This window comes from Hylobates moloch, unplaced genomic scaffold (assembly GCF_009828535.3).
Source record: "Hylobates moloch isolate HMO894 unplaced genomic scaffold, HMol_V3 SCAFFOLD_1, whole genome shotgun sequence".
Taxonomy (NCBI): Eukaryota; Metazoa; Chordata; class Mammalia; order Primates; family Hylobatidae; genus Hylobates; species Hylobates moloch.
The window spans coordinates 141,372,891-141,386,018 of record NW_026652276.1 but is presented as its reverse complement, the minus strand read 5'-3'; the positions used below and the strand labels follow the sequence as shown (position 1 = coordinate 141,386,018).

The window sequence follows — 13,128 nt, the reverse complement described above, 5'->3', positions numbered from 1 at the left end:
GTAATTCTGAGTACACAGTAATTTTGGAAAACTTGGAAATTACAGAGAAGCCATACTATAATCCTGCCATTCCAAACTACCCAGATACCTGCTATTAATATATGAGTTAATAGTAAGTTTTTAGAATTTCATTAGTGGGTCTTTTCTTCTAATTGAGACAATCATATGACTTTTAACCATGTTAACATAGTAAATTATATGCACAGATTTTCTAAAATTAAGCCATCTCAGCATATATGGGCTAAAGGAAACTTGGTTATAGTGTTTAATCTCTTTCATACATGGTTGGATTTAGTTTGCTAATATAAAGTTTTTACATCTATATTCATGACTAAAATAAACCTATATTTATTTTTTCTCTTTTATAACATTTCTATCTGGTGTAAGTATCAGAGTTATACAGGTCTTACAGAATGAATTGGGAAGTATTTCCTCTTTTCCTGTTCTCTGGAAAAGTTCGTATAAAATTTAGATGATCTGCTCCTTGAAATTTTGGTAATATTCATCTGTAAAATGATCTGAGCCAATGTTTCCCTTGTAAAACAATTGTTTTTCTTTTTTTCCCACTTGTTCAATTTCTTTAACAGTTACAGGATTATTTAAGCTGATTATTTTTTCATTAGTTCCAAAAAAAATTTTCTAAAAACTGATATATTCCTATCCACAGTAAATGGATCAAAAATTCATAACACTTCAAAGTTATGACACTCTTTTTTACCTGAATTTAAGACTAACAATGTTAGTTATTTAGACTTGAGAGTACTAAATAACTTATCAGTTTGTTTTGATTTTTAATGAGAATCCTGTAACAAGTCTAAAAATAACTACCACAAAACCATATGGTACCACAAAACCATAATTGCTACTTTTGACAAACATAAATAGGTTTGCATATATTTTAGCTACAACTTACCACCAGAAACAGGGGCATCCATGAAAACTGCTCCCATTTTCTCAACTTCTTTGGCCAATTCTTTTGAAACTGCAGGATCAATAGTGCTGGAATCTATTAATAATGAGCCCTTCTTCACTTTTCTAAGTAAATAAATAAAAATATTTCTAGTTTACAACTCTGAGTAAAAATTTCATGCAACTACCTACAGAATTAGAATCTGCTGAAAAGCTGCCATATATCAAGGAGGATTTTAGTTTAGTATTAAAAACATTATTAATTAGAACAGGTTTAAAAATCTCAAATTCTTTTTGAGATTAATTATACTTCAAAAGTAAACCCAAACTCTTTCAAAAGATCCAAAAAAACCTAATAAAACCTAATACACTACATGGTATAAATTCTGATTTCAGATGAACTACACGAACCATAATAATAAACATGAAGCTAAGATGTAAGCAATTTAAAACACCTATTAACTTTAAAAGGATATTAGATAGGACTTAAATTTTTGTTTGTAAAGTAGCTGGGTCTTTAAAAAGTAATTTATTTGTCTTTAACAAACCATACTGCAAATTTCATATATCCGTGTTATTTCCACAATGAAGAATAAACATAAGCAATTAAAATCTAGCCATTTGTGTTGGGATGGCGTATTATTTTATAATTGTAACATTTTAATGACAAAATAAAATATCAAACAGGTAGAAAGGAAAATATATGAAAGAATCTGGAAATCTCACAGTCTTTTTGGCTTTTTAGGGTAACTTATATATATACACTATAAGGCAGTGTCTATCTTCACTAGCTAGGAAACTCTAACCTAAATTATAATTTATTTAAAGGGTATGGCTAACCTTTAATTCAAACTTTCCAAAGTTCTTTAAGACAGGGTCTCCCACCTCAGCCTCCCAAGTAGCTGCGACCACAGGTGCATGCCACCACACCCGTCTAAGTTTTAAATTTTATATTTATAGAGATGGGATCTCACCATGTTGTCCAGGCTGATCTTGAACTCCTGGGCTCAACCAATCATCCTGCCTCAGTCTCCCAAAGTAGTGGGATTACAGGTGTGAGTTACTGTGCCTGGCCAAACTTTCCAAAGTTCTTACTATAGATACACTAACCCAGAGGGCATGGAATCATGATTAGAAAATTAAAACTGAATAAATATAAATACTGAAGAAGAAAACAGAAAAACCATTGATAAAAACTACTAAAAGGAAAAATCTTTCTATTAAAAACATAGCATACAAAATTGTTTAAACATAACCAGGCATGGTGGCTTATGCCTGTAATCCCAGCACTCTAGGAGGCCAAGGCAGAAGGATCACTCGAGGCCACGAATTGGAGACCAGTCTAGGCAACATAGCAAGATCTCGTCTAAAATAAAAAGAAAAATATACATATTAAAAATTGTTTAAACAACAATTTTAGACATATAAATTGTTACAATTCAAATGCAATGGTTGGGTATATTTCACAGAAGAGAAAGAGCATACTCTAAGAGTATGTAGGTTTCTCTTTAGCCTAAAAAAATAAGAATTAAGTTTATCAATCTGTGATCTTAATATTTTAAGATCTTAAACCTTTAAACAAATGGAAAATCATCCCAAAAATTATACGTGCACTGGGTGTATGGAAATGATCCTCACCCAGAAAAAACTAAAGAATCACCCATAAGAAGCAAATTATAGTTCAATGTAAAGTCAAACTTTTTAAAAACACTCCCTGGACCAAACTGTTCTGATAGCTAGTCACCATATTCCTTAGCAAAGGATATCAACAATTGTATGGCTATGTCTCCTCAGAAGTTTTTAGTAACTTTTTCTTCAGAGGTAAAGCAGGACCATAACTGAAACAGGCTAGGTAACAGGTCAGCTAGGATGCCTCCAGACCACACACACTGTGGCCCTGAGAGCTCCATCCAAAATGAGTGTCTTTTAACCTTCCCTGAAATCTAAACATTTATCTTATCAGTTTTCTGCCTAATATCCAAGTGTCTTTTGCTTCCTTCCAAGTTGGTTAGTTTTCCAACACAATTCAATTACCAGAAACTTCAAATTTCACATATTACAGTTTCCTGAAATTAAACCCTTTCTTTTAGCCCCTCTTGTGACTACAGTGTCTACCAGTTTGCTCTAGCTCTTTGCTGAAATTCAACAACAAAGTAAGTTAGGAATAGAAACAGTGACATGAGAAAACTAAGCTGGGAATTCAACCACTATCATCCTAACATAACCGCAAGGGTTTGGCGATAAGCAGCAATTAACCAAAAGGTTTCTCAGAGCCAGGGAAAATAGGCACTGATTAGGAAACTCTGACCTAAACTGTATTTTACTTAACCCATTTATGCCTCGTGTTCCATTTACGCTAAGTTTGTGGGAGTTATTTACATCCTACTGCTCAAGCAGTACATCCTACTGCTCAAGGTCATTGCCAAGGTCTGATTTTTCATAAAAAAATTTGCAACCTCTGACATAAATGGCTTAAAGAGCTACTGCTAACCTTTAATTCCAACTTCCCAAAGTTCTTACTACAAACGTACTAACCCACAGGACATATAACTTTTTTTTCATACAACAAAATGTTAAACAATGGTGTTCTTTGCAATGTTTGGCTATATTTTTCATAAAATCCTTTTCCTGAATTTCTACAAGCTATAAGAAAATTATATTATTAATAGCTGCAGTTTAAAATGTAAGCTTTAAAAGTCTCTTAAACATGTTACCAGTGAAAGGGTAAGTTTAACCCAAGAGTTAAAGGAAAGAAACGGAACCAAAAAACTTTATACACATTGTCACATACTTGACTTCAGTGAAAAAATAAGCCTTTTACAATGAGAAAACCACCACACTATTCACTTTATGAAATAATAACAGTATAGAAAGGTTTAACAAACACAATTGTAATTTCCTAATATTTCTAACACATGAAATTCATCAACTATCATAACAAGAAAATATCCACAGGTGACAAATACATACTTTAGAATCCCATTTGCTCCGGAATAAGCTTCTATTGCATTGATACTGGTGGGCAGCATTGTAATAATTCTGTCAGCTTTTTCAGCAACATCTGCTGGGGAAGATACTACCTTTAAAAAAAATTGCAAAGGCACATTATTTAAATTAAAATGTAAGCAGTTTCTAGAGCACAAACAGGATCCACTTTTCATGCATGCCTATAACAGTGACAGTGCATAAAGACTAATCCTTGTTTGCAAATGACCAAAAAAAAAAAAAAAGCTTACTGCCCAAAATAAAGGCACATCATTATACACATATAGATGCAGTTTCTGTGAAATCAAATCTATCGTTTATTTTTTAAAGTGTGAAAGGAGTTGAGGGTAAAAGGGCAAAATCCAGCAGTCCTGGGAACAGACACACTTCTCATGGGTTCTTCCAAGTTGGATTCCTAAACAGCATAATCTTTGGTATACACTTTGACTAAGAAAACTATTCTAGTACAACAACGCTGGATTCATTAGTGATTTGGTGGGCAGCAAAATCCCCTAACAAAATCTCAAGTCCCAATCCCCACCATCCTCCAGTCTGTATTTTCAAGCAAAAAAAAAGAAGAAAATATAAGTCTGTTTCAGAAAAGAAAAGGTCAAGACAAGGACATAAACACTTACTACAATGACTGCAAGTACCACCAGGAAGGCTAACAGTATGAGCTACCGAAACTTACGTGGAAACTACTTACAGAATAAAGATATATGAATAAGCATCAGGGCACTCTTTCAACCCTCATTTCTGCTTTAATAATGACCACGAACATACTGCAAAGGAAAATTGCGCTGTCTATCCTGTTTGTTTAGGTGCATGCATGAGTAGATGCACTGTTACTCACATCCCCCACCACCAGCTCTCTGGCTCTTTTCTACATATTCACCTTGATAAACCTGGCCAGCCAACTGGCAACCAAAGAGGTCAGGAGAGACCAGGAGCTCCCTCCTTGACTCAAACTCTCCTTTAATAGAAAGAATCAGCTGGGCACAATGACTCATGCCTGTAATCCCAGCACTTTGGCAGGCCAGAGCAGGAGGACTGCCTGAACCCAGGAGGTGGAGACCAGTCTGGGTAACACAGCGAGACTCCATCTCTACCAAAAAAATAGAAAAGTTAGCTGGGTGTAGTGGTGTGCACCAGTAGTCCTAGCTACTTGGGAGGCTAAGATGGAAGGATAACTTAAGCCCAGGTGTTGGAGGTTACAGTGAGCTATGATCACGCCACCGTACTCCAGCCTGCCTGGGCAACAGAGTGAGACCTGTCTCTTAAAAAAAAAAAAAAGAAAGAAAGAAAAAGAAATCCGGCATCCCACCTGTCACAACATCTTCTGCAAAGCTTTTTTTCTCTTCGCTAAAAAAAGACAAAAGACGATCAGGCAGATTATTGAGGATTTCTCTCCAGAATGAGTTACATATGTAAAAACTGACATATTTCTACATACATTATGCATGTAGAAACATGTATTTCTACTAGAAAATGTGAAGTGACATGTAAGCATCTTACAAATAGGAATGCCTCTGCTTTTCATGTGGTAGAAGTTTACACATTTTCTTTTTATATTTTATGTGCATTTGATGAAAGTAAAGAATAGGAAGCCAAACAGAATGTGTAATCTAAATATTAAGAGCTAGAAGTAATTACATTTCAATTTTCCACAAGAGACTATCAGCTTCTAAATCAAATTCAGGATAAATGTAGCTTTAACAAAAAGCAGTTTCATAAGTCACTCTTTAAAATGTCAGTAAATCAAGTATCCTGGCATATTGCGTATTAATAAGGTAGGAAATGGTATTATAAAATATCTCAGACCCTAAAACAAACAAAGATATTCTCTTTTAATGTTTCACTCTAAAGACACTGCAGCATTTTATAATCTACAATGAGATACATTCAACCTGTATATTTTGATATATGAGGATTTGCTACAAATAATTCTAAAAATTAAAAAATTTTCCATCAAATTACAAAGAAATAAGCGCTTAAGTTGCATGAAAACCTTTCCTACACCTTCATAAATACTGAGACTCTAGAAGAGGCAACTATTTCCTGGTAAACAGTTCAAGTTTACTCAAGAAAAATAGAGCTCAGTGAAATAAGAAAAAAAAAGTTGTAGTAGTCATACTTCTCTACTCCTACACTATACCAAAAATATGTTACTTAGTCCCATTTGTTCATCCTACTCTAATAAACACAGTGCAAAACAATGGCATACTTCTATTGCAGCTCCATCCTTCTAGACCTTTAAGGGACATCAGTTAAGACCTGAGGTCTAAGAGTTAATTTCAACTCCCTCTTAGGAATTGAGTTCTCTCCCACTGAAAGAAATTAAATTCCATCTACATAACTCCTTTAGAGGGGCCCTGAAGGGCACCAACAATTAGCTCACAGGTCTAAGGATGTTTCACACCTCCAAGTTTCTTAATCCCATGAACTGGCAGTGCCAATTCAGGGACTTGCCAACTGCATGGGGTGGCCAATCAGCCCCCTGCATCCCTAGCATCTGCTTCTTGAGATGGTTGCATTGCCAGAATACTGCTAACCCCTCAATTATATAGGAAAGTAGTGTCAAAGCTCACAGGCCCAGAAAAAACACACAACAGTAGTGATAGCTGGAATGTCACCACTGTACTGGCCACAACTGCTCTATATCTAATAACACACACTCTGTGTGTGTGTGTGTGTGTTTGTGTGTGTGTGTATATATATATATATTTGGTACATCCTAACAGTCTCTAATTTGTACTACAAAGGCATGTTTATTAGACAGATAAACAGACATTCAAATAATCTCACCATCCATGTGATGACTTCAAGACCTTGAAATAACTGACTGACAAAATCTGGCCACAACCCAAAAGCTGGGAGGAAAAAAAAAACCAACCTTGTTACCAGTCTGACATCAACTACAAAAGCCTTTAGAAGCCAAACTAATTAGAGTCCTTCAATTACATTTGCTAATTGAATGGATAAGCAAGCATGGATCAGTGAAAGGAACACTAATTTGGGAAGCCAGAGACCCGGGTTTAGTTGCAGCTCAGCCAAGAAGTCATGGGTGATTTTGTGTAAACTATGGAACATCTCCAGCTTCAGTTTCCAAATCTATAAAATAAAAACAGTGATTTGGGTTATCTCTCAGGGTTCCTATCTCCAAAGTAAAAAGGAAACTTAGAGATATTTTTCATATTTAGTAATCTCAAGTTCTAAGAAAGTATGGTTCCCATGAAAAAGGGCTGAGGGGACTGGAAGCACGTGCAATGATTCAGCACAATGCACAGCATTTGCAGGACTTTCACCGTGCAGGTTTTCAACACCTCCATAAATGGGGATGGTCATTGGCCTGGCTGACTCTGGGACATGGCTCTGCTCTGATTGTCAGGGCTGCCCCAGACAGATCTCCTGCTAATTCCAACTGCCTCATACTTATACTATTACGAATTAAGATAATTCTACTCTTCTATTATCTAAACTTTGACTACAGGAAATTGGTTTCTGTGTAAACCACAATATAGTCTTTAAGAATTCTTGCAGCCAATTTCTCTGAATTAGACTTTATCTGTATGCCAGTATGCATCAATGGTGGGTGTGTAATATAAAGAGCAGAGGACTGAATAAATTAAAAATCTGCTGAAATAAATTAAAAATCTGTTTGATAACAAAAATCTGCTTTGCAACATGAGGAGGGGGGTGAAGAGCCAAGAGTAATCTGAAGGGACTACACCCCCTTTTTACATATCCATTGGAAGAAGACAAATGTTACCTAGTTGCTTTACATGAAGAGAAAAATCTTGCTGCCTCTTCTAGATAAAACAGTCACATAAGTCAAGTTCAGCATTGCTTCCAAGTAAACCAGATGGGTAACAGAAATTTATAAAGAAACAAGAACGTGATCTTGTTAAACTTGCCACTCCTGTGTTTTTTAATCTTTAAAGTACTCTTTAAACGTACTTTTAAAATACTTTAAAAGTAGAAAAGCACAATTACTTCAAAATTACACTACACTTGAAAAACTGAGAAAAGCGCTTTGTGCCTACATCTTGAAACATTTGGTCAACAATGATGGAGCCCACTCGGCAAGAGGCTTTTAAAGTTCTCAGTTAACAAGACCTGAGTGGATGCCAGATTAGATCCCAAGAGATTTACTTAAGCAAACATGTTCAGCCTTACAACTCAGGAACAACAAAATGGTTTCCAAGTTTTTAAAGAGAAAACAAAAGAAAAGAGAATCTAATTAAGCCTAGTTCAATCAGAAGAAACTCACACAGAAGTGGTGCATACATCCCAGACTTTTGGCATAGATCAGCAGCATCTCCAAGGAAAATCCTAGACAATGAAAATGAAGCACAAGTCGCATGTCCTTGATGCTAAGGCTTAAGTTAAAAAGAAAAACCAGTATCTTCTGCAAAATAAAGGTGGGTCAGAAGGGGCAGTGCAGAGTAGACTCTTAAACAGGAATGCTGTCAAATCACTTTACCTCCTAGTTTGGTTTTAATTTGTATCTTCATTCTTTCATTTAGAAATATGTCTACATATCACTTCTTGGCCTTTTGGCTATAATCAAGAATGAAAATACATCTATGATTCTCTTTCAACATATTCTGGACTCAATAATGCAGCTGAGACAGCAGTGTTTGGGGTGTGTTGGAGAATAAAGATTTTGGAGAAATATGGCATAGATACAATAACAGCAGCAGCAGCAGTAATAGTAGTAGCAGCAGCAGTTGTGGTACTTTCTATGTGCCAGGTTCTTTTGGGCTAAGAGAAAGGTACTCTTATCATCCCCATTTTATATAAGAATAAGAAATTTAAGCAGAGAAAGGTTAAGTAATCTGAAGTCACACAGCTAGCAAATGGCAGAGCTGAGATTTGAGCCCAGACAGTTTGGTTCCGGGGTTTATGTTTTTAAATCACTACATTCACAATTTATTGATTCAAAATTTCTAAAATATTAAGATCTGATCATTATTATCAGTTACATTTTTTAAAAAGATGTTAAAAGTTGAAATGATGCATCTGTTTCCAATAGAAACACGAATATAATAAAGGGATAAGCTATGACAAACCCACAGCCAACATCATACTGAATAGGCAAAAGGTAGAAGCACTCTTCTTGAAAACCGGAACCAGACAAGGATGCCCTACCTCATCACTCCTATTCAACATAGTACTTAAGTCCTGGCCAGATCAATCAGGCAAGAAATAAAAGGCGCTCAAATATGAAGACAGGAAGTCAACCTATCCCTGTTTGCAGACATGACCCTATATCTAGAAAACCCCATACTCTCAGCCCAAATCTCCTTAAGCTGATAAACAACTTCAGCGAAGTCCCAAGACACAAAATCAATGTGCAAAAATAACATTCCTATATACCAACAACAATCAAGCCAAGAGCCAAATCAAGAACACAATCCCATTCACAATAGCCACAAAAAGAATAAAACACAGGAATACAGCTAACCAGAGAGGTGAAAGATCTCTATAAAAAGAATTACAAAATACTACTCAAAGAAATCAGAGATGACACAAACAAATGGAAAAATATTCCATGCTCATGGATAGGAATAATCAATTTTGTTAAAATGGCCATATTGCCCAAAGCAATTTATAGATTCAGTGCTATTCCTTTCAAACTACCAATGACATTCTTCACAGAATTAGAAAAAAACTATTTTAAAATTTATATGGAACCAAAAAAGGAGCTCAAATAGTCAAGGCAATCCTAAGCAAAAAGAACAAAGCTGGAGGCATCATGTTACCCAACTTCAAACTCAAACTTTTCTACAGGGCTACAGTAACCAAAATAGCATGGTACTGGAACAAAACAGGCACACAGACCAATGGAACAGAATAGAGTCCAGAAAAAATGCTGCACACCTATTCCCATCTGATCTTTGGCAAAGTCAAAAAAAAAAAAAAAAAAAAAAAACAAGCAATAAGGAAAGGACTCCCTATTCAATAAATGGTGCTGGAATAACTGGCTAGCCATATGCAAAAAACTGAAACTGGACCCCTCCTTATACCATACTCAAAATTCAACTCAAGGTGGATTAAAGACTTAAATGTAAAACCTAAAGCTATAAAAACCCTGGAAGATAACCTAGGAAATACTGTTTCTAGACATAGGACCTGGAAAAGATTTCAAGACAAAGATACCAAAAGCAATTGCAACAAAAACAAAAATTGACAAATGGGACCTAATTAAACTAAAGAGCTTCTGCACAGCAAAAGGAACTATCAACAAAAAGGAAACAGACAACCTACCTAATGGCAGAAAATGTTTGCAAACTATGCATCCCACAAAGGTCTACTACCCAGAATCTATAGGGAACTTAAATCAACAAGCAAAAACCAAACAACTGCATTAAAGAGTAGGCAAAGGATATGAACAGACACTTTCCAAAAAAAGACATACACACAGTCAACAAGCATATGAAAAAATGCTGAACATCACTAATCATTAGTGAAATGCAAATCAAAACCACAATGAGATACGATATCACACCAGTCAGAATGGCTGTTATTAAAAAGTCAAAAAATAACAGATGCTGGCAAGGTTGCAGAGAAAAAGGAACATTTATACACTGCTGGTGGGAATGCAAATTAGATGAGTTACTGTGAAGCAGTGTGGTGATTTCTCAAAGAACTCAAAGCAGAATTACCATTCAACCCAGCAATCCCATTATTGGGTACATACCCAAAGGAATATAAACAGTTCACCATAAAGACACATGCACCTGTATGTTCGTCATAGCACTATTCACAATAGCAAAGACATGGAATCAACCTAAATGCCCATCAATGGTAGACTGAATAAAGAAAATGTACATATACACCATGAAATACTACGCAGACATAAAAAACAATGAGATCATGGCCTTTACCGCAACATGGATAGAGCTGGAGGCCATTATCCTAAGCAAACTAATCCAGGGAAAGAAACCAAATACCACATGTTCTCACTTATAAGTGAGAGCAAAACACTGAGTACACATGGACACAAAGAAAGGAACAACAGACACTTGGGACTACCTGAGGGTGGAGGGAGGGAGGAAGGGTGAAGATCAAAAAACTACCTGCCAGGTACTATGCTTATTACCTGGGTGGCAAAATAATCTGTACACCAAACTCCTGTGACATGCAATTTACCTATATAACAAACCTGCACATTACCCCTGAACCTAAAAGTTAAAAAACATCATCAATGGCAAGCTTCCTGTGGGCCTTGGAGGCTGCCCTACAAACACACTCATTTTCTGAGTCCATCATTCTGCCCAACTTATTTTAATAAACGCTTATATAATAAAAACTTCCCTCTGATTTTGTTTTTAAATTAAAAAAACATAAAGGGATAAGGAAATGTCCACATATTTTATGAAAATGACCACAAATAACAAGTTCAACCAATTATAAATGCCCTATCAGAATAGGTTAACACTTAAAGGCATAAACAAGGTATTAAGTAGTCATGTAAAACATATTAAACTTATCAAAGTTTTTATTTCCCTAATAATCCATGTACAGTCAAGCAAAAGAGATACATTCTGAGAAATGTGTTGTGAGAAAAGAAAAATAACTTGGAGCAGTCTGAGCCATGTGAGGTTTACAAAATTTATCAGGCCCAGAGAGACGTGAGCATAGGACTTTGATCACCGCCACCCTCCGTGCCCAGTGGCAATTGCTTAAAGGCATTTTTGTTCCTGACTAGCTGCCTCACTTATTATTGTCATATTCCTAGAATTTGGAATACAAAGAACAATGTACAGCCAATTAATAATTTATGTTAACGTAAACTCTTGGTAAACAACTTAGGAACTGCCTCTTCTTTTTTCCTTAAAAACCCACCTGGGGCCAGATGCAATGGCTCACACCTGTGATCCCAACACTTTGGGAGGCCAAGGCGGGCTGATCACTTAAGCCCAGGAGTTCAAGCCCAGCCTGGGCAACAAAGCAAAACCCTGTCTCTACAAAAACACAAAAATTGGCTGGGCATGGTGGTGCACGCCTGTGGTCCCAACTGCTTGGGAGGCAGGGGCGGGAGGATCACTTGAGCCTGGGAGGTTGAGGCTGCAGTGAGCCATGATCCCACCACTGCATTCCAGCCTGGGTGACAAAGAGAGACCCTGTCTCAAAAGAAATGAACAAACAAAATCACTTGTAACATCTGCTAATCGTATGTATTCAAGGCAACTTGAATTTATGCTTCCAGGTGGCAATTTTCCACCTTTTGGGCCTCAATAAACTCTATACCTAATCACAGTTTCTGAATCATTATTTTAATAAGGTTGACAGTTATTAGGCTATTTCATGTTGTGCAAACATCACAGAGAGCACTTACAGACCTTCATGGTGTAGTGTATTTCTTCTAGGCTACAAACCTGTACAGCAACGTTAATGTACTGAATACTGTAGGCAACTGTAACATAACGTAAGAATTTGTACATTTAATGATCTATACATACAAAAGGTACAGTAAAAATACTCTATTATAATCCTATGGGACTACCTTTATGTATGCAGTCCATGACCAAAACATCCTTATGAGGTGCATGACTACGGTTTTACTAAAGCTTGAAGAAAAGCCTCCAGGGTCATAATATTCTAAAACACTTCTTCACCTGGAACTGCAGGTGGCCATCTTGCACCTTGAAGGGAGACATGAGCCTGATGGAGAAAAGCAGGCTCAAGAGGCAAAGAGAAAATAAAAGAATCTGGCTACATCTATGTCACTAAATTCAGCTCTGCCGGAAGTCAGGCCACTCCCCAACTCTTCCAATACATGAAACAATAAATTCTCAGTTTTTGCTTTCAAAAAAAGAAAAGCACTTCTTCAAAACAACATCTGATTTTCTTCCCTGCAAATCTCTCACTGAAAGAACAGTTGACATTAGAAATCAACTAACCAGCATTTCTGCAATCTTGGTGGGGTGTTGGGGGATGGGCTTGTTTTCTTTGGCTCTCACTTCATCAGCTTGACTTGATATAGTAACATAGAGGGAGGAAATGGACACTTGTCCTTAAAAATGTATGAGTCAACTCAAATATACCCTGAATTTTTTAACCTTTAAACCCTTCAGGGCACTACTGTGGCAAAAAGTTTCAAGATTTCACACGTACTTTTCCATCTCATCCCAAGTTGTGTCTTGGCCTTAAAGTAATAGAATGAAATTAATTTTTTCTTTTATCCAACATTTTAAAAAACTAAACATAGCTATGAAATAAGAATGT

The 13,128-nt window shown here is 36.2% G+C and overlaps 1 protein-coding gene across 1 annotated transcript in view; it reads right to left on the bottom strand.

The window, feature by feature from the left end:
- HIBADH (3-hydroxyisobutyrate dehydrogenase) overlaps window positions 1-13,128 on the bottom strand; it is a 136,584-nt gene that overhangs the window by 102,593 nt on the left and 20,863 nt on the right. The window contains exons 3-4 of the mRNA XM_032758582.2: window positions 3,880-3,989; window positions 914-1,035 (exon numbers count right to left, since the gene is read on the bottom strand). Of these exons, the coding sequence (XP_032614473.1) occupies window positions 914-1,035; window positions 3,880-3,989 (232 nt within the window). The remainder of the gene's footprint in view (window positions 1-913; window positions 1,036-3,879; window positions 3,990-13,128) is intronic.